At 43.0% G+C, this 20,139-nt stretch overlaps 2 protein-coding genes and 1 long non-coding RNA gene across 10 annotated transcripts in view; 2 read left to right on the forward strand and 1 right to left on the reverse strand.

Annotated features, from left to right (window-relative positions):
- LOC147756895 (uncharacterized) lies at window positions 1–13,659 on the reverse strand. 5 transcript variants are annotated; one of them, XR_015322794.1, is made up of 3 exons: window positions 13,139–13,657; window positions 12,802–12,991; window positions 1–1,743 (listed from the first exon to the last, which is right to left on the reverse strand). It is a non-coding gene; the product is annotated as an uncharacterized LOC147756895 (long non-coding RNA). The 5 variants fall into 5 exon arrangements; XR_015322798.1 differs by having other exon boundaries at window positions 4,949–12,991; window positions 13,445–13,591; XR_015322796.1 differs by having other exon boundaries at window positions 4,949–12,991; window positions 13,380–13,581.
- Window positions 84–10,432, forward strand: LOC111247834 (uncharacterized). The gene is made up of 5 exons (XM_022799272.2): window positions 84–257; window positions 6,026–6,230; window positions 6,410–6,670; window positions 6,877–7,529; window positions 7,882–10,432. The coding sequence occupies exons 1-5, from the start codon at window positions 84–86 to the stop codon at window positions 8,542–8,544; spliced, it is 1,956 nt and encodes a 651-aa protein (XP_022655007.1). The 3' UTR covers window positions 8,545–10,432.
- AGO1 (protein argonaute-1) overlaps window positions 12,886–20,139 on the forward strand; it is a 21,105-nt gene continuing 13,851 nt past the window's right edge. For 2 of the 4 annotated variants that reach the window (XR_002672282.2, XM_022799271.2), the window contains exon 1: window positions 12,886–13,027. Coding sequence is in view for 1 of the 4 variants with exons in the window: in XM_022799271.2 (XP_022655006.1) it covers window positions 12,985–13,027 (43 nt within the window). In the remaining 3 variants the exon portion in view is untranslated. Of the gene's footprint in view, window positions 13,028–13,671; window positions 18,447–20,139 lie in introns of those variants that run through there. The other 2 variants (XR_015322793.1, XR_002672283.2) reach the window with 2 other exon arrangements.

Below are 20,139 nucleotides of genomic sequence, written 5' to 3' on the forward strand. Positions count from 1 at the left end.
TTACTTTACAACGATATTCAGTAGTCAGCAGTTGCAGAAACGCGCCTGCTGTGCTGTCTACTGTAGGCAAAAATAAACGAGAAATGGAGAACATGGTCAAGGAAGACGTCTTCCAGGCTCTGACTGAGTTTGGCCGGAAGGGCGACTCCCCTATCCCGCGATTGCTTGAAGACTACCTCCGCTTCGTCGCCAATACGGGTGATACAATCTTCCCTTGGTCAGTCATTAAGGCACTAGTGCGACGCAAAATCGAACAGGTTTGTGGCTATTTCGTTCCTTACTTATCATGTAGAATACGATCTGATACTTGATCGTGTTATTGTTATTGTTGTCGCTGCGTGATGGTGGTGGTGTTGCTGGTCATAGGAACTGATGAGTGATGGAAATCTGATCGATTCAACGAACTCTTATGGTGCTAAATCGAGTTAGGAGGCTGCCTGTATTGGATGGCACCCCTATTGCCTTTATTGCGGTGTGCCGTAAAAGTGCGCTAACACGAACCGTATACATTTTACTTGAACTGGACAAACGGGATTTTGTCTACAAAAACAAACGTAATGAGCTTAAGCACATAGATACAGGCACAGAGGTACATATTTTTACCATCGCATGTAAACAGAGTGTAAATAAACAATATTTAAATATTGAGATGTAAGCAAGTGTTATTTGACGGCCTACTACGTGGCTATGCGAAATCTATCTATGATTTACGAATTGTTACCTGTTATATATAGCGCATCGATCAGCTGCGTTATATAATAGGTAACACACTGGTTGGTCGCAATGGTGCAGTCAGAAAATTCAAGATACGTAAAGGAAGACAAGCATTCATATGCTGTGTTTATCATTTGCCAGACGTTAAGTCCTTAATTAATGGAAAGCTTAAATGCCGGGTCATTGCATAGGTATTTTATGCACATAAATAATCACTGCCGAAAAATATATATATATAAATATATATATATATATATATATGGTAAATCATCCCGCCGCAAAGTCAACTACGAGCTACAACGGTATCGTAACGTCTGTGTGTGATGCGAGTCTGCGTGATGCAGGCGTGAGTTGTGTCCCTGCCGCTGCAGCTGCAATCGTGATGCTGTTACATTTCCGCGGGCAAACGGAGCATTTATATACTAGTTTTGTCGGCGATACTAGAGCAGGGCATTTTTTCCTTTAGCAGCAACACCGCGGCGGCGACGACGACGACGACGACGACGACGACGACGACGACGACGACGACGACGACGACGACGACGACGACGACGACAACGACGACGACGACGACGACGACGACGACGACGAGCCGCCGCCGACGACGACGACGACGACGACGACGACGACGACGACGAGACGACGACGACGACGACGACGACGACGACGACGACGGCGACGACGGCGACGACAACGACGACAACGACAACGACGACGACGACGACGACGACAGTTACAGTCAGTAGTCACTGACCGACACTGCTGCTGTTGATGATGATGACGATGGTGCTGTGGTCTTCATAGCATCATATGAGTTGTTGCCGCTGCTGCTGTTGTTAGTGGAAAATGGGGCCGCCATTCCTGGGGTTCTCCTTGCTCGTCCGTGTTGTCGTAGTTGTTGTCGACGTCGTTAGACAAGTCACAGCCGTAGGTGCTGTGCTGACCGGACCTACAGAACGCGACTTAGCTAACTGATCGTATATGCATCGGAATGGCGGGCGTTTGTTGCCCCCCCTTACCACGTTGACACTGCAGCATACCACACGATCAGCTCTTTAGTGCATTGTATAGATAAAACAGTAACATTGTATATTCGATAGCCGGCAAAAAACGGCCAGCTAACGTGGGACAATCGTGATGCAAACGTGTGACTGCTATCTAATGGTGTTATTATCTAGTAGAATCACACTTTGCGTGTATGGCTCTGTATAAGTATGTGCGCGCTTTTAGATAAATGCGCTCGTGTTATGTAGTCGATATCGCGTCTGTATTTCCATTAAATGGACACGTTAATAACAAACAGTAAAAAAAATGAATTCTAATAATTACTGCAGTTTTTTTTCACAAGTATCTGAAATTTTAGATGTTTTCACATTGTCAATGAACTTAAGGCCATCGAGAATCTACGTTACAAAAACAGTAATTTTTTTTAGGAATCGGCCGTTTTGATTGAGCACAATTAATGGCAACACGTGCTGGTGGTACTTTCGGTTTAAAAGCCGTCTCGTTATTCTTTATGAAAGAACTATTGACCTGTATGACGTAAAGATCACATAACCAGTTTTTGGAAATATACATGTCAAACGCTTCCTCTTATGTATGTATTATAAAGTGGCTCCACCGCGCAACCTTAACGTAGATAATGATAGTAGCAAATGAATTACATACTACGGTAACTGCATACAACACTCGTGCCAATGAATGATCTGACAGACACAGTTAAGCGATGTTCTTAAGCTAAACAAAAAACAGCCTTGATGACTATTGAAAAACAGAGACCTGAATGTTTTACTGTAATGTAATATACTGTATATAATATGTAGTATAACAAAGTAAACATCGAAGGAAAGAATAAAGTGCGCGCTCGAACTGAGGATACTATTCTCTTTGTATCTATAAAGCATATATAACAGTAAAGTTTACATTGTTAGAGGTGAGATGATCTCGCATGGGACATTTTTGGATAAGGACATTTTATGGTCGTCGTGTGCGTTCGTTGGATAACATTTCGTTCATTGATGAGCTTTCGTTAGAGTTCGATGGATTTACACTTATGCTGTCTCTATGCAATTAGCAAACTGGAGATTATCACAGAAGGCGAGAGCCGATAAGAAGAGTACGGTGAGAGATGACATCGAATCCTCTGTATTTAACCTAACGCATTGCCCTAACGCCATTGCTTTGAATATTGCACGATTCCACCAATAAAAAAAAGCCCGCTATCTTGTGTAATGTCCAAACACAGAAAAAGCGGCAAACATTGACAACAACTATGATATACATCTACGGAATTCTATGTTGTTTCGATTGCACTGACTGCTATTCTCTGGGCGAAAGCAGCTCATTAAAGATGGCTTCATTAAACATTACTTGTAAAAATTGAAATCTGTATGAAATAATTATTACTGGTCAAGCCGCGACTACAGTGTTCCCTATTGAGGGTAGAATTCTCTTACATTGTGTTACACATATATTTTATATATTAGGTACAATCTTTAGGTCTGATGCGAATAGAATACTACCTGTGTTTTCATACTGCGACGTAAATCGACTATGAGTCACGACAGGCTATAAGCAAATCCAGTTTCTATGTTACGAAATGAAAATCGTGCCCAGGAAGTCATCGAAGGTCGTACCACCGTTTAAAAATAAACTACACGAAGCCCTTAGACTTTAAAGATTAAAGCCGAACAGTTAAATAATTTTTATGACGGACAAGTCGTCATGAATGAATATTACGCTGACAGCCATAACCTATCGATTCATGGTGTTCTGTGTAAATTTACCTGCTGTAAGCCACTATACAAAAACGTTTTTAATCACTTGAATAGGCCGAATCCAGTAAAATTCAAAGTAATAATGATTTTTCAGTCGACTTTTGTATAAGTGTATTGGTGCTCGAGTTAATGACAAATACCGTTAAGCAATAGATTTCGTAACCGTTGTTCCAACTACTTCGCGCTTCAATATTTTTTTGTTACTTTCTCAGATCGGACATATGTTTGGTTAGAGTATCTTCTTTTCAATAACTTTCCATATATCATTGGTTGTATTGCTTGGGTCAAAGAAACCGCTAGAAAAAAAAAACTAATAAAGTAGGTCAACATTCCCTTTTGAAATAAAGCATTAATTTACTTTGATCTAATCTCGTCATCAACCTCCGCTTTGAGATATTTTTCCTGCGACAAGCGCACGCTGAAATTGACCTATTAGTAAGTGAAGCAAAAACGTTTCCAGAAAATTTATTAAGGTATTGTACAACTTGTAAAAGAATCGCGGATCTGTTTTTATTTAGATGCAGCTTACAAACAAATAACATTATATTTGACCGTTTTGAAAGATAAATTACATTAAAGGAATTTGATATGAATAATTCAGAGTGATATATGATGCCAAATGTAAAGTGTACGCATTCAGGGTAAATTTGACGTCTTTGAAGGGTCATTGCACATAAGTTAGAGCACACAAAGAAGAAGAAACTAATATCGTCTGCTACTAGAAAAAAACACTGTTTTAGGCGTTTGCGTTTTTTCTATGTGTACCCCCAAAGCAAAGAAACTAGCCGTTGACCTTTACACGATCTCGCCAAACCTGCGATCTTAGGAGGATGTGCTCATTCTGGTGTACTATGACAAATTAATGTACTGTGCCCGCAGATAAAATCTGCAGTAGATAGAAACATGCTACGTTTTCTTGAGAATTAAAGCTTTACCTCAAGATATGACGTAAAGTAAATATTTCAGTAAAGGGTAAAATCTCAAAACACCAATCCCCTGCAGTAAATAATATCGCTTGTGGTTGTATATTGATTGGGGAGTAACAGAAGGCAATGCTTATAGTTACGCTACTTCAGCTTTCATTGTAGATTTGCTGCGTACCTTTGAAGTGACCTATAATGCTACGGAGATTCTACTGAGAAGGCAAACGAACGCTGTTTATAAAAAAATTGGGTATATGCATTTTATAGTTGTCCAAGAACGGTAACGTTGTGTTTAGGAACATGTTGCTAGACGTAGTATATAAATTAGGTTTCTAATTATGTAAATTATCTTGTGCCAAAAGTACGCGAATATCAATATCCACTTGTATTAAACTGATGGAAAATGTACATTTTAGTAGTACAGCTTTAAAATTATGAGATATATGAAAGCACGTCTAGTTAGTTTGTGTCTTTCAGTGGGTTTGTCGTTCTCCTTAATGGCTCTATCTAGAGAAAATATTGAAAAATATGCACCATGATCTTTGCTGAACTTGCCCAAAATCACTTGCACTGGATATTTCGATGTCCTTTACAGGCTGATTTTCTCTCAAGTGTTCGTTGTCTATTTTTAACTTTATCCAGATAGTAAAGTTTAAACCAACCAAAGCGTTTAACTGCCTTTTCAAACTTTTTCACCAGGTTAAATCTAAAGATATGACACACTAACAGGTCAAATAGATCAATACGATTAGTTCTTTCGGATACCGTATCGCGAATAGTGTGCCGTCTGTCGACAAATAGGATATTCCAGCTTTGGAGTGGATTAAATTATCAGTCTGATAACGCATGCCCTATTTCCACTATTTATTTGATTATATTTATTCCATAATTTATAGTTAGGTCTTGTAGGTAGATTGCTACCTAATAGGCACGTGTACACTGTCTGTGAGGTTGCAATTTTCTATTATATTTTTGATAGTGGAACAACGTCACCATGTGGAGGTCCATACAAGCAAGATTTAAATTTAATAAAGTCTATGCAAAAAATATATATTTTTATTTGCTTAAGCAAAATCATTCCGTTTGTGGTAGACTTTCAGCTGTTTGCTTGCCTAATAACGTTTCTCCGTATGATTTACTTTACATTAGAGAATTCTGTGTGTGTTCTAGGCCCAGTAGTAATAATGAGCTACCTTCCAGGCTCCCAGATACAATATCTGCTGAATAGCATTTATGGTCGTAACAAATTATTGAACTGTTATTGGTGTATAAAGCCTCTCAATAAGTAAAAGCAGGTGCAAACAATGTAGCACCGGTTTTGCAAATGGGTATCATTTGGCTCAGGACTGAAACATACGAGGAATATGGAAGAAGCCTATCTGAGTAAGCTGCTAAGGATGTTAGTAGTTATCCAAAAGAGAGAGAGAGAGAGAGAGAGAGAGAGAGAGAGAGAAAACAACTTCTGTTGATTGCAGGAGTTATATATTTGACTGGCGAATAGTCAAGATTTCAACGTGCGTATGCGTGTCACTATCGAACTAGCACTTCTTGTTATAAATAAATACGCAAATGAAAATAACGTTGCCGTCAAATCTGTACTCGTCCTTACAGGTGTTATGCGATTTTTTGTTGGTATCATCCCCGGACTCCGTTCCAGCATCTCCGAACGTTGACCCTTTCAAATACGCTCTGATGCGCGAAAAGATCCTTGAAGCTCTTGAGTACTTCACGCAAGCACCGTTTACCATCCAGAGGTTATGCGAAGTGATGGTAGAACCGAAGAAATACTATAAGAGGATTGACAAACTTATGCGAGGTACATGATGGTTATTTGTCGTCGTTTTTTCTTTTCGTAGTTATTACTATCTTGATTTTTTGAAACAACTTTCTGGCTCGGCTAAGTAAGAACTGCAAAAAGGAACGTCATTTTGTTAGAAATATATATGCAAGCAAGGAACGTAGCTTTAACGCCACCTACTTCGCCTTTTGGTGCAGCAATTGAAAAAAACCTCCTAGTAACGACAACCGTTGATCCGCGACGGCCTGCGAGTCCAAATGGAGAAACGGCACAAGCAAGCGGCGTAGTCAATGGCTACGACGAACGGGCAAATGGACACCATCCTGCTGGGCTTCGTGGAGTATCGGGAGTTCCCGAGGGCGCTCAGCTCAATGCAGATGCAGCAAGTGCAGGCCTGGACGAAGAAGAACCCATGGACATCACAGGTCCGCCAGCTCCACAACCGCACGCTGTTCTTGGTAGGTTTCATTAATCTCATTACTGAAGTACACAGTCAATGTGTCTTTGTACCAATTGTGACCGGCTACGCAAAAGTAATACGAAATTTAAGGCTGCAATCAAAGCTTTCGCTTAGTTTATGATACTTAGCCCCAGTCATCATAATCATCGATATTAAGCGGCTAATAAGTAGTATATTGCTTCGTATCATTATTTATGATTACAGACTGTCCTGCCGAGGCCATGGAAGGCTGCGAAGATGAGTCCGGAGAAGACATCGATGTCGATCAGGACAATCCCCAACCGACTGATAACCCCAGCCACGGAGTAGCATCAACAACAGGTTCGGGAATTGCCAACACAACCTCCGTTGAGTCTGATGGCCATAACCGCGTACAGCAACAATTAGACAACAGTAACAGTGGCGCCAGTGGCGGCGTCGCCGGAGCTAACACCAGTGTTCAGGAGACAGGCGCAACAGCAGCCAAAAGTGGAGCAGGGAGCGGTGGGGGTGGCTCGTCCCAGGAAAATTTGCTTCATATTCAACAGCAGATGCGCGAACAGCAGCAGCAACAGCAGTTGATGGCGATGACTGGATTTGATGCGGCGTCAACCACGACAGCAGCTGGAGTTAACAAGACTGAAGGTTCTGCAGCCGGGTCTGGTGGGATAGGTTCCAAACCCGGGCCCATGGCAATGGAAAACCCCCCTGCTGGTTTGGGGTCGGGAACAGGTCAAGCAGGCCCTGGTGCCGCTCTCAATGATGAAGACAGCTGTAGCGATGTCGAGGCAGAAGGGGAGGGAGAACAGGACATGATACTCATGATGATGAGAGGCTCTCGAGGGGAGAGCGGACAAGACAACGAGCTTGAGCAGCAGGTAAGTAAACAGCTACCAATAGTGCCGATATTGTTGAAGATAAACAAATACTGTTTTGTCTTAAATTCAACTAAAAATAGTACATTCTTATGAGGCATGTTTTTTGGAAACGTCGTTTGTTGACTTTCAGTTGTGCTTTGTTTCCGGCCGCACTTGATTGCTCTTACAAATGTGCAGCGTATACAGTAGTACGTCGATGATAGGCGTTGGAGTCGCATAGATCCTGCATTTTTTTTACCAGACCTTTGATGTTATCGGTGCGTTTAAGAATCACACCCCACTAGACTGCTTATCGAACAATCACCAAACAATGGTAGTAATCTTTTTGTGTTATTCTACGGGACGTTTCCAGGTTCCCCAGTTTGGATCGTGCGAATCGGGCGAGTCTGGAGGCTTATCGCCTGTTCAGTTTCAGAATGTGTCATCGCAGTCATCACAGGACGCGAAAAAGGAGAATCAGACGCAACAGCATCGTACGTCATCTCTAACGACAAGAACAAACTTAACGTCAGAAAGCACCACGCCAACAGCAGCGGGAAGCCAAGGCAGTCCCAGTGGAAGCCAGAGTTCACTCGTGGAAAGCAGTCAACAGCTACAGACAGATGGTGATAGCAACACCGAAGATACTACCAACCAAATCAGCCAGAACAACGAGGCCAAATCTCCCGAACCGCATCAAGAACAGGACAAAATTGTTAAGAGAGCCACGTCACGGTCACTGGGGAATAGCGAAGCGTTGGCATTGTCTGGAGGTGACCAGAACGGCGGGAGAACCGATGAAAATGGAAGGGTAAATAGACGCGGGCAGACAACACTAATGGAGAATACCGAGGAAGGAAGTATCGGGCAGAGTTCGAGTGAGCGAAGCCTGTCGGTAGCATCCGAAGCCTCCGTTAGTCGACTAGTTAAAATCGCAGGATCATCATCGTCCAAAACGAACGATGCCGAAACAGGGGAGCAGGTAGATCTTGATCCTACAGGCTCACCACCGAAAAACGAGGCTATCGCGAAGTAGTGATCGATCTCGAAATAACAAATCGCGGACGCAATTGAATTTCTTAATTAGTTAAATTAAGGAAATAAAGAATGACAAAGACATAGTTGGAATAGTTTAGGTGAAGAAGACTGTTTATATAGAATGAATATATGATCATATTAATAATAGCAGAGCAAAAGGCAACGCCAACAACAAAGCTATTCAAAATCCATTACAAAATTAAGTGGACGAAGCGGGAACAAATTAGCGTGCGCACACGAAACATATTTAGAAAGCGGAAAATGGTGAGCCGCATAAGGTGTGCTACCTTCCCGTCAGGGCGACGGGTGATAGGTAGTTTAGAAACGTTGTCAAAACAAGATAAACCAGTTGCTGAATTAATGATGTTGATCGTCAGCAAAGTTGCGGAAACTTAGGGAGCTATAGGGGATAAGTGGCGCAAGCGAATGATAAGCGACAGGCAACAGAAAAGGCGTAGTTTACTAGTTATTATTATTATTATGCATAAGTAATAACAGAACGAAGATAACGCGACGAAAGAAAGTGGTGCCCAAGTTATTATATGAGATAGACAATATAAAATACTTCCTCGTTCGCTGTTATATACAAAGTGCTCGCTTATGACGAAGATGGTGAAAACGTGTATGTACAGTTTTAATATGTGTGATGACGACGCCGATGAAAATAAGTTAGAAATAAGTGGCAAAAGAGAAGGCTGCTATGCTTTTATTCAGATGCCGTATAATACGAGATGCATCGGCACTGGCGGCGCGAATTTATTAGAAACACAGCATAGAAGAAGCACAAATAGTGTTATTCTAGCCTCTAGATTAATCGGCTAACATGGAGGGCATGTAGGTGTTAGCAGGAGATCAGGGAGCTCATACATAAAGGCAAAGCGTACAATTTGAACTATACAGGCGATGATCGTAGTCAAATAATGAACACTGTTTTGCTTTAGAACTAGTAGAACTAAAGCGAAGGAGTGTAGAACAATTTGTTGCATTCGCCATTATGCTGCCATTATTATTTGTCGACTTCGCTTGAACTACTGCTCTGATCTACAGATCCACAACGTATAAGTCTGGATGAAGTTTAGCTGAATCAGAGCGGCGCTCAGCACACGGAATAGGGCAACGGAGATGGGGCGGGGGGGGGGGAGGCACTGAACGTAAGAAGCTGCTGTAAAAAGACAGAGAATTGTCAGTCTTCTATGCCTATTCCATCACAGACTTACTGAAATAACTCGGACATGTATTTCACACAGCCAAACGCACTTATTCAAATGTTTTTGAGTCAGATAGCAGCAGCAGCAGCATAAGACAGTACAGCAGAGAAGTCACGTAGTTCGTATAGAGCAGCCTATACGCATAGACGAACGTAATGCAGCGAGCGAAGATTGAGTAACGCCGAACTTACTTAATATGTGTACGAAAATGCAAATATAGTAGAGCGACATTATACCAACAAACACGCTACGAATGCATGTTGAAACGAAAATCATACATCAATAACGTGAAATAACAAACATTCAGTGAGAGCGTATGGGCGAAACGTATGAAGAACGGTAGGTAATGGTTATTTAGAAGGTGGACGAAAAGATTGCTACTAGCAGCAGTGTAACGTGTTATCTGAGGTGGACATTTTTAAAACACAGGGGACACGCAGAAGAAAGTCAATCGCAACAATTAGGACATCATTATGAGAGTTTAGCAACGGCAACACCATCAATAGTAACAGCAAAGCAACAACATTAATAAATAAGGACAATAATACAGTAATTATAATGTGTGAAACTGTCTAGCCGATATGGCGCTGCCATGAACGCAGTGTCCTGTGTATATTTTTGGATAGAAATAAATGAATAAATATTGACAAACAGCTTCATGATCGTGTACAAAATAGATCATTCTGGTGTTCCTATTATTACCGACATGAATGTGCAAAAGTAATAGGTATATCCATCATAACTCTTGTCCGTCGGATCATGTACGTGAAAACTAGCATAATTGTTGTGCGTGCAAATGTTTCTGCTTTTCACTCGTGTGTGTATAGGCTCTCAGTGTTGTTCGAACTTCATTTTCTTCTTGCCACTTGAGTATTTCAGTCTCAGATAACTAAAATTACTTTATCGAAGTATATCTGCCACTGTTGTTACAAATTGCTAACTCATTTTGATTTTTCATCGTATTCGGTGTAGAAGGTAGGTCAGTCTTCGTGCCACATGTCTTATTACGACCACCTTTTGTTCGTCACCGGTTGTACGCCTGTTATCTCGTATATCATGTATAGCTACTGGTTCCATAGTATTGTACTATTTAATGTCATCATCTAATAGATATTTGCTAGCTATGGCAGTATTCTGCATCAAAAGCATGAGTTGTCCGGCACCTGATTTAGTGTCAATACGTCGTCAGCTTGTTCTCTATGTTGGCCTATGGCCCAACTCCTTGTGCAAAGCCGTAGTTCACTCTGCTGGCTATTTCAACAAACGCCATTGCTTTTTTCCATCTAGATTAGGCAGTATATAAGCTCTCAAGCTCAATACTGCTTTAGTTAAGAATTGCTGTTCGAAACGGCTGATGACCCCTTCTTGCACAAAAAATAGTTGTCTGTCTCCTCCTGGTTCTGAACCCACATCATCTGCTTGTCGATAAGTTCAATAGGGCGACGCGATACCACAACATCATGGAGACTAGCGGAAGTCAGCTTAATTCAACCCGACCAATTGTTTCTCATTCTACTTGACCCGCCGTTTTGCCGTACGATCTCGGACGCTCCACAGCGCTCTTTTACCTACAGAGAATTTCGCCGCTGCAGTCGTCGTGTCTGCCGCTGCCGCGCTCGGCATAGCCTCGCAGGCTTCTGTGTCGTCGTCGTTGTCGTCGTCTGCTAATTCACACACTCACAACAATCCACTGGCTTCATCATCATCACCACCACCGACACACCATCATCATCATCATCATCATCATCATCGTCGTCGTCATCATCATTATCACCACTGTCATCATCAGCAGCATATAGCGGTGCCAGCCTACTGCGCAATTACAGCACTTGTTGAGGAGGCTGCGGCGCCTACGGCAAGCAGAGCGCCACTCCAACTACCGCCGCTGCTGCTGGCAAACCGGCTCGTCGTTACCAAGCTAACCTAATCATGAGCTACAGAATTGCATGCAAACTATTCCATAGCTGCTTTTCGAGCACGGCATGAATGGCAGTTGAAAGCCGCGAATCGTTGTTGTTGTCAACGGCTCGCTACTGCTGTTAGCGCTACTAGTGTCGGTGGCGCGACTGTTGCTGCGGCTGCTGTACGGCCTTCTGTCTGTGTGTGTTTGTGTGTATATGTAAGTGTATTTGTGTATGTGTGTTTGAATGCGCGTGTGTGTGTGTGTGTGTTTGTACGTATTACTTCCAGTGGCTGCTGCCGCTGTCGTCGGGGTATCGCTCGCTCGTGCGTTCGTTCACTCATATTGTCTGTGCAGGTACTAGTGTGGAAAAACGACCAGATAGCGTCGTACGCGGAGAACCTATAATGTTAGATCGAGAGACTAGCACAGACTGTCAAACAAACGGACCGATTGACCGATCACGGCGAAACGGCAGCGTTGGGCAAACGAAAGGGTAGGAACGACGACAATCGTCAATCTGAGCTCACGCTCTACAACTTCTAACTGCAACTGCTACACGACGCTAATGCTATTAGAACTTGTTTCTAACTAACAGCGTTCAGGCGACGAGAACCACTTCAGCTGTTGTGTTTGCGACTTTTGCTACCGTCGCAGGAGACCGTAGCTTCAGTCGGTACTCGGTAGCGCCCGGCAGAACCCCGCTAAAACGCGGCGGCGCTATTGCTGCGGATGCTGCTGCTACTACTGACTGCGGTGCCGCGGCCTGACGTCGTCGCGCTTCATGTAGGGCTTGTCACCGCGCGTGCATAGTCTCAAAACGAGATGTTAACGAAGCCAGCTGGAAGAGGAACGACATAACAACGCAACCCCGTGCGACTGCAGAGGGCAATGCCAACGATGGTGTGGCATTTGTCACAAACTGAACTTCTAACTGGTTAGTTCTGTTATTCACTGTAGCTGAGTGGTAATTAAGCGGCCAATTGATTAGGAGGCACTCAATGTCGACCGCACCACCAGCTGGCCACCTCGTAATCGACCCGCGCAAGTAAGATATCATTACACGGACGACGAAGAACAGTTATTGGTATCCCTACTCTTACTACTACTACTACCAGTTGCTCTGTGTTTGTGGGTGCGGACTCACGTGTAGGTGCAAGTGTCGCTGCTGTAGCTGTTGGTGACATTACCCCAACCAGTGGAGAGATATAGTGTGCTACCGTCTTTGCCCTATGTGAGACGCTTCCTGTGTTGTCCAGAGGGTTGCCATCCTTTGTCATACTGCCGTCATCGAGCGTTTTTTTGTCATCTTCGACTGCCGTGTCCGTAAATGGGACCTGCAATGAACCGACTCACTGGCTCAGTACTGTTAGGTTAGTAATTACTAAGACACAGGTATACAATAATAACAGATAAAAAGCGCCAACGCAATGATGCCAATAACACGCAGCTGTTATAATGTCACTATTTATTATTATGCTTACCACTGCATGGTGATATGATAGTAACACAGCCACAAACATGCAAAGAGATACGGGTCGCGTGGCCAATCGAAAAATACCGAAAAAAAGCCTCAGGAAAAACGGCGATAGGGGAAAAATTAGATTGATTAAGAGCGCAAGCCACAGAGCAAAAACGATAAAAAGAAAGCGTGTCGTAAATTTAACACTGCGGTGATCCCTCGACCCTTGCGGAGTCAGCTGTTAGAAAAGAGGTAAACGTTACTTTTATTGTTACGATTATGGACGATCGAAGTAGAAGAAAAGTGCAGATGATGTCATTGTTATTACTTCGGGACCACCTGCTGCTCCCCTTATCATAGCTTCAATCTGTTGGTCCTTGGTTAGCAAAGACGGCGAGCAGTCAGGCTGTTACTACCGGCCTGATAGTGCGAGACGATATGACTGCTTAGAGCAAATGTGTCGCTCTATTCGCTTGTGAGAAAGGCTTTTAGGTGATGGCAATTGTGGATTTCGTTGCCCGAACGATTATATCCAGCAACAACAGTGTTACAAGAAAGAGGGCGTTAGCGGCGACAGGCCGCTTGTTTTCCGCGATGGTGCGATTCGCGAAAGAGGCTTCCGCTGTTGAAAATGTTTGAAGTCGTTTAATGTGGGACGATACCATTTAATGATAGGAAAAAACGTCCATGGGGTACTGAAGTAGCTGCTGTCTAATATCATTACGAATAATACAAACTATAATTACTTAAATTACAACAAAAAGCAAAAGAGCATAGCTACGCAAAATTGTAAACACCAGCCAGCTCACTATGATGTGTTTGGTAGTCGATAACTGAAACTGTACAAACAAGGAATTTCTCAGGTGTATTCCTGTGGGTATCCTTGTTAAGATGCCTATTGTGGAGGAACGCGTATACTACTCAATAATCTTGTCTTTCATATAAATTAAACCATATCAAATAATTGTTTATAATTTGCACGCAAGTTAGAATTGTTATTAGTCGAGTCAAGTCAAACCTCACTGTTCGCGAGAGTTAGTTTAGTTCGACTTGATTCTACCTTATTCTTATGGACAGAGAATAGCAAATAATGATCACACCTAAGTGTGAAAATCCTGAATTGATTGATTGTTTCACCCGTGAAAATAACGATTATTGATATTCTGTCTAAATTTCAAAGTTTAACCTAATGCGTTCCGTATAAGCTAGTTCCTAGAGGATGAGATTAATAATAGACATCTTAAACAAATAATAAACAGGATGACATTAAATAATAAACACATTAATAATAAACATAAAATAATGAACAACAGACACATTGATTTCCTAGTGGAGCGAGCGACAATCAAGCATGCCAACTCCCTTAGGAAAAGGTATTAGCTCTGATGTTTGCTTTTGTATTACCTTGTAAAGCTTAATCAGTATTGGCATTGTATGGATGCGTGGGATGGAAAATAGAGTAATCGCTCATGGTAGCCATTAACAATGCCGACACATCAAGGGACATCTGTATATTTATTAGTCACAGCGTAAGAGAGGATTCAAAGACGTTTAACGTTACTTGCAGTACTTAATTTGAAGGTTTTTGATTGTAAATATAATTTGTGTCGATAGAACTTCCAATTTTTTTCCAACTTATCTGCTGTTAGTTGGGATATTTTATAAAAAAAAAAAAACGAAATATATAGGTACTTTACGCTACAAGATCCAATTTAAAGCATTTCAATGACTTTACAAAGGCGCGTTGTCTGGTAAAAAAAGAAACATGAAATGCGACCAATTTTTATCCATCTAGAGGGAACAAGATAATCTCTTAGAGTAAGTAGTGATAATCATTAATAGTAATTGCCATGTTTTCTTTACCCTCATTCCAAACCAGGGATTTTATATCGTGCTCTTTTAAGATTCGATCGTCCCTGAGGTGAGGAGAGTTAGCTTCTGTTGTGAAGTTAATGGCTAAATATAGGAAAAAAAGGTTGCGAATTCGATACGTGCTAACTTCCGAAGTTAGATAACCCTTTTCTGGTAGGCACAAAATTGCTGTTTCAGTTATTTTTGTGATTTAGTTGATTGAGTGTTTATAGGATCGTTTGGCTGCAATGTTTTGGAATGGAATGTTAATTGAAGTTAATTCAATGGCATTGCACATATTATGCGTCACTTAGCAGATGATTACGCCAATTGAGTAGAGTTGTTAATAGAAAATATTCATAATAAAAAATATAGTTTTACGAAGTTGGAAAAAGGAAAAATAAAAAATTGCTATAGTCCTGTCGCTACGTTAAAATTTAAATATAGTGCACGCAATTACCTCGACGTCTACTTTCATCCATCTAACTCTATATTGGTATTGTATGGTATTGTATGTTTAGGGTACAGGTGTCCAACAAACGGTAATTGCAACTGGCTCGGACGTATTAGTTTGTTAATAATAGCCAGTCGTTCAACAAAGTATGGAATTCCATACTCCGATATCTAGTAGGTATTTTAATAGCTTACTTTTATCCATAGACGTCAATAATGCCGCCATTTATTAGTGCAGATTCGCACTCAGTGATAAGGGTCAGTGCAAACACTTTTAATACAACTACATAGAGAGTATATCTTTTTAAGTGACGAAACTATCGGTACTCGAAAGAAGAGAAATCTTATTATAATATCTACTTGTTTAGTTTGTTCCCTTGCTTTTGATCTCTAGGTAGGCTGTACTTGTACTGCGTGCCAAATGGACGCAGGTGCTCCCCTCGAGGTGCTGAAACCTTTGCTGAAATTTGGCCGTTGCCGAATATGTAAGCCGACGCGATACACGCATGCGCCGTCAATGTGGCTGCTTGCCGTTAGGATCGCCCCCGACTTCGCCACACGGCCGTGTTCGTTCACTCCTTTTGCGTATACTAAAATGACGTCCTCGCGCTCCCTATAGCTGAAATTATTAGTGGAACAGGCTTTTAACTAGGGGCTTTTAGGGCGGCTCGCAGCGATTGACTCACTGGATGCGCTTACCACCAACATCTATCTAATCAAATCAAATCTAATCTAACCTATTTAATTTAATATATATCCACCTAATCTATCTGATCTATTTAACGTAATCTATCTATCCATCTATTTAATCTAATTTATATATAATCTATTTATTTATCTACTTAATCTATCTGTGCAATTGGTCTGTGTGGTTTGTGCTCCGGTTTAATACGAATGTGTGCCTATGTTATTTGTGCTGGATTGATCGCCGTGCTGCGGCTGCTCATGCGGGACACTTGCTCCTCCTCCTCCCCCTCCTCCTCCTCCTCCTCTTCCTTCTCCTCCTCCTCATGACCATCTGCTGTTCCGTCTCTCTCCCTTTGGCTCCTAAACTTATCCGTTCTACTTTGGCCGCTGTTGGCGGGAGGCCGCCATCATAAGATAGCTATGGTCATCGTCCTTTCTTCCTTTCCCTCCGTGCACTGGCTGGCGATCGTTGTCGTCTGCAAACATGTGTGTCTGGGTTACGTGAACGATATATGCTACAGGCAACGACTGTGACTGGTTCTGAGTGGCGCTTGCAGCGCTTTGAAAGGGCTAGGCAGTAACGAGCGCACGTTCGTTTTCCTTGTCGCTGTTCAGCTATATCAGTCAGCCAACCAGCTAGGTAAGCGCGCTCTGTCTGGTGAGTGACCCGGCCATACTAAGCTCCTCGTTGGCGGCCGTTTTCGTGAGAGCCTCCACATTTAGCCGTCGTCGTCGTCGTCGTCGTCGTCGTCGTCGTCGTCGCCGCCGCCGCCGCGAACCACCACCGCCGCCACCGGCACTGCCACTGCCATCGCCGGTGCCTCTGCCGCCAACGACGAAAACGAAGTATCACAGGCCCATAAACTGCTGTCACTGCTGGGACGGCGTAAAGACGGCAGGAGAAGCAAGAACAAAAAGAGAACTGCTGTTAGAAGACCTGTGTGTACGGGACGGATACGGGCGCCTGTAAGTAGTGTGTGCGGTTCCTGTGCCCGGTTGTTCGCTTGGTTGTGTCGTCTCGCCGCCGCCGCTGCTGCTGCCGCCGCTGCATCGACAGGACGTGTGTTGTTTGGTCGTGTGCTCCTGTGAGGGCGCTAGTTGTATCGGTCGCTACCGGCGGCGCTGCTGTTGCTGCTGCTACTACTTCCACTGTGAGATGACTTGGCGAGTGTCGCCTGGTTAGCGGGCGTTGTGTGCTCTGCTGCGGCAGCAGGATCATCATCATAATCACGATCACCATCATCTCCACCATCATATCGCCGTAGAGTAGCGCAGTGCAAGTGGCCACAGCAGCAGCAATAGTAGTAGTAGTAGTAGTAGTAGCAGTAGTCGAGAGGCAGTTTGGGCGGCTGCTTACTGACTGGACGAGAGAGTTTGTTCGTCCGTCCGTCCGTCTGGCTGTGTGTCGTGGTCCTGCTGCCGGCCGAGGGAGGTCCTGTCTCGTCGCTGTCTGCCTTTTGCTGCTGTGAGTGGTAGCATCGAGCCTGTTCGCCCTACCGAACCGGTCGCAGTATAGCTGCTGCGAGTGTTGCTGGTGTTACAACAGCGCTGCAACGGCACCACCCGCCGTCACCAATAGCACCATCAATAAATACGACCAAGATCACAGCAACAAGCACCGGCAGCACACACAGGGTTTAATAATCACGGATTTGTGTTCGCTAGAAGAGCCGTACCAAGGGAAATTTTAAGTAGATTCAGCTAGTCTGCTGATGCTGCTAATACTGCTGCTGGATCGACAGATTCACACAAAGAACACGCACAGTACGTGTGAAAGAAAACGAGGTCATACGAGACTTCAGTAGTTGTGTTGCGATCGAGGATTGGTGGCTGTGTGGACTAGCGGCAAGCAAAAACGATTTTGCTATTTTCACGTAAGGTCAATCAATCGGACTGAGTGCGACGAATGCTGTTGTCACATTTGTGAACGCGACAGGCAACGATCGTTAACGGATACGAACCAAGTAACGTAGCGAAGCGAAGCAGAGGAGCGGAAGTACGTTAAGGTTTTATCTTGCTGAAGGGTTAGGCTCAGCTTGTTGGATACGGTGCTTGTGAATCTGTTGGCCCGACCCTTCCAAGAGAAAGAGCGCTTGAGAGGCAATCAACTGCGCAAAGAATACGGGAACCTCAAGCCTCGCTTAATGAGATATTGTGTGACTGTGTTCGCCGCGTGTGTTTGTAATTCGAAAAATCGTGCAGCTCTTCATTATTCTGCACGAAACACGAAAGACCTGGTGGTCTTCACTGCAGGCGTTGCACCAACAACAATCTGATTCACAGCGATTGACCGTATCTAACATCCATTCAACTAACTACCATGTATCCCATCGGCCAGCGTAAGTAATATACGTGTATAGCATGTAAATATATTCTTGTGTACGAAATTTCAAACTCCTTCTCATAGGATTGGCTCTTCAATGGGCCGCCGCCATACTTATGAATGCTACTAGTGAGGCCAGGATCTGGGGTCGTTGCCTGGATATGGCCGACGTGTTGACCCTCATGGAACGAGCACATCCCAATAGGCCTAAGGAAAGCCGTCTCTTTCACCCCCCCCCCCCTCTCTCGCACCTCATCTCTATTCTGTAGTACCGGCAGCAATCTCAAAGCAGACGCGGCCTCTGGTATTACCTACACCTCGTGCTATTTGGTATTTCGCGTGCGTTTTAATCTATCCCACAGCTTTTTGAATTTTTATAACTGGCTTGCCGTCCTTGCGTCCGTTTGTGAGTGTTTGTTTATATGTGTAGGGCCTCTAGCCCCCGAGTGAGTACTTATGCTCATCGTCGCACTGTTGCTAAACACCGCTAGTATGATGACTGAACGCATTGCGTATTGTAATCGTGGGATGTGTGATGTCATTTGTACGTTCTTACGTAAAGCTCGAGGCTGAACTTATAAAAGGAGGAGAGATAGTCCGTTGGGGGGTTGTAAGGGAACTTGGTCATCAGAGCTCCATATTGTATTCAAGTACAGTCCCAAGCGTCGAGTGTGGCCTAAGAGACGCCGAGTAGCAATGAGTCGTTATGACGAAGAAAAGCGTTCGGTGACCGAATTTCACTGAGTGAACTTTTTCAGTTGTTTTCGTGTTAGTAGATGGAATATGGGTAGTTAGCCTGTGTCGCAGGGATATATCAAATATTTAATCGGCTAATTGTAACTATATAAAACCTCTATATGAGCAGATCTTTGTAAGCGATTGGAAAATATGTGGGATGGAATTCCATTTCGTTTATTATTGGTAGCGTCTTGTAAACGAGGACCTCTATGATTTCGCATTGTGAATAGACACGTGATATTTTGGGTAATCATAGACACCTATGATCTATATTGAATAGGTGAGTATCGCAAAATTCGTTGATACCCTTTGCAGTTTGCTACGCTTAAATGCTCAAATTTAGCGGCACAATTATGTGCAAAGATACGTACGTACAATGCATCTTTTGTCCTGGATGCCATACCAAAACTATTGCAAATAATACCATATGATGACGTTTGGATATTGTGGAACCGGACCACTTTCACGACTCCCTGTATGATTAACTTACTGTGTTTAATTCCTAAAGTGCGCCCGATTTTTGTGTGATTAGCTGAAGGGCTGACTACTAGAGTATACGTCACACAGATGAAATAGTAAGCCTAGAACGTGCGGTGGTTCTGCTGTGATTTCTTTTCTAAAATTGTGTCGATCAAGTGGTGTAACTAATACATCTATTAAGGTGCACGATTTTGAGTAAATAAATTTACTTGCTATCTGCTTACGTTCTTGGATCATTGAGGACGGAAAACTAATTTGTGCGAAATCTATTTGAACTTCACTGACCTATAATACTTTATGGAAAACATTCCTGAGTAACAGAGGATATAAAAACTTAAATTTTGCCTGCTATAATGAATATTCGTAGAAAACAGTGAACTACATTTCTGATTTGTCGGTGGTTAATATCTGGATTCTATCTTATCTCTTTTTTAATGAGTTTAATAATGGACAGTAACTCTTTCTCTCTCTCTCTCTCTCTCTCTTCATAT

This window comes from Varroa destructor, unplaced genomic scaffold (genome assembly GCF_002443255.2).
Source record: "Varroa destructor unplaced genomic scaffold, Vdes_3.0 BEIS01000003.1, whole genome shotgun sequence".
NCBI classification, from domain to species: domain Eukaryota; kingdom Metazoa; phylum Arthropoda; class Arachnida; order Mesostigmata; family Varroidae; genus Varroa; species Varroa destructor.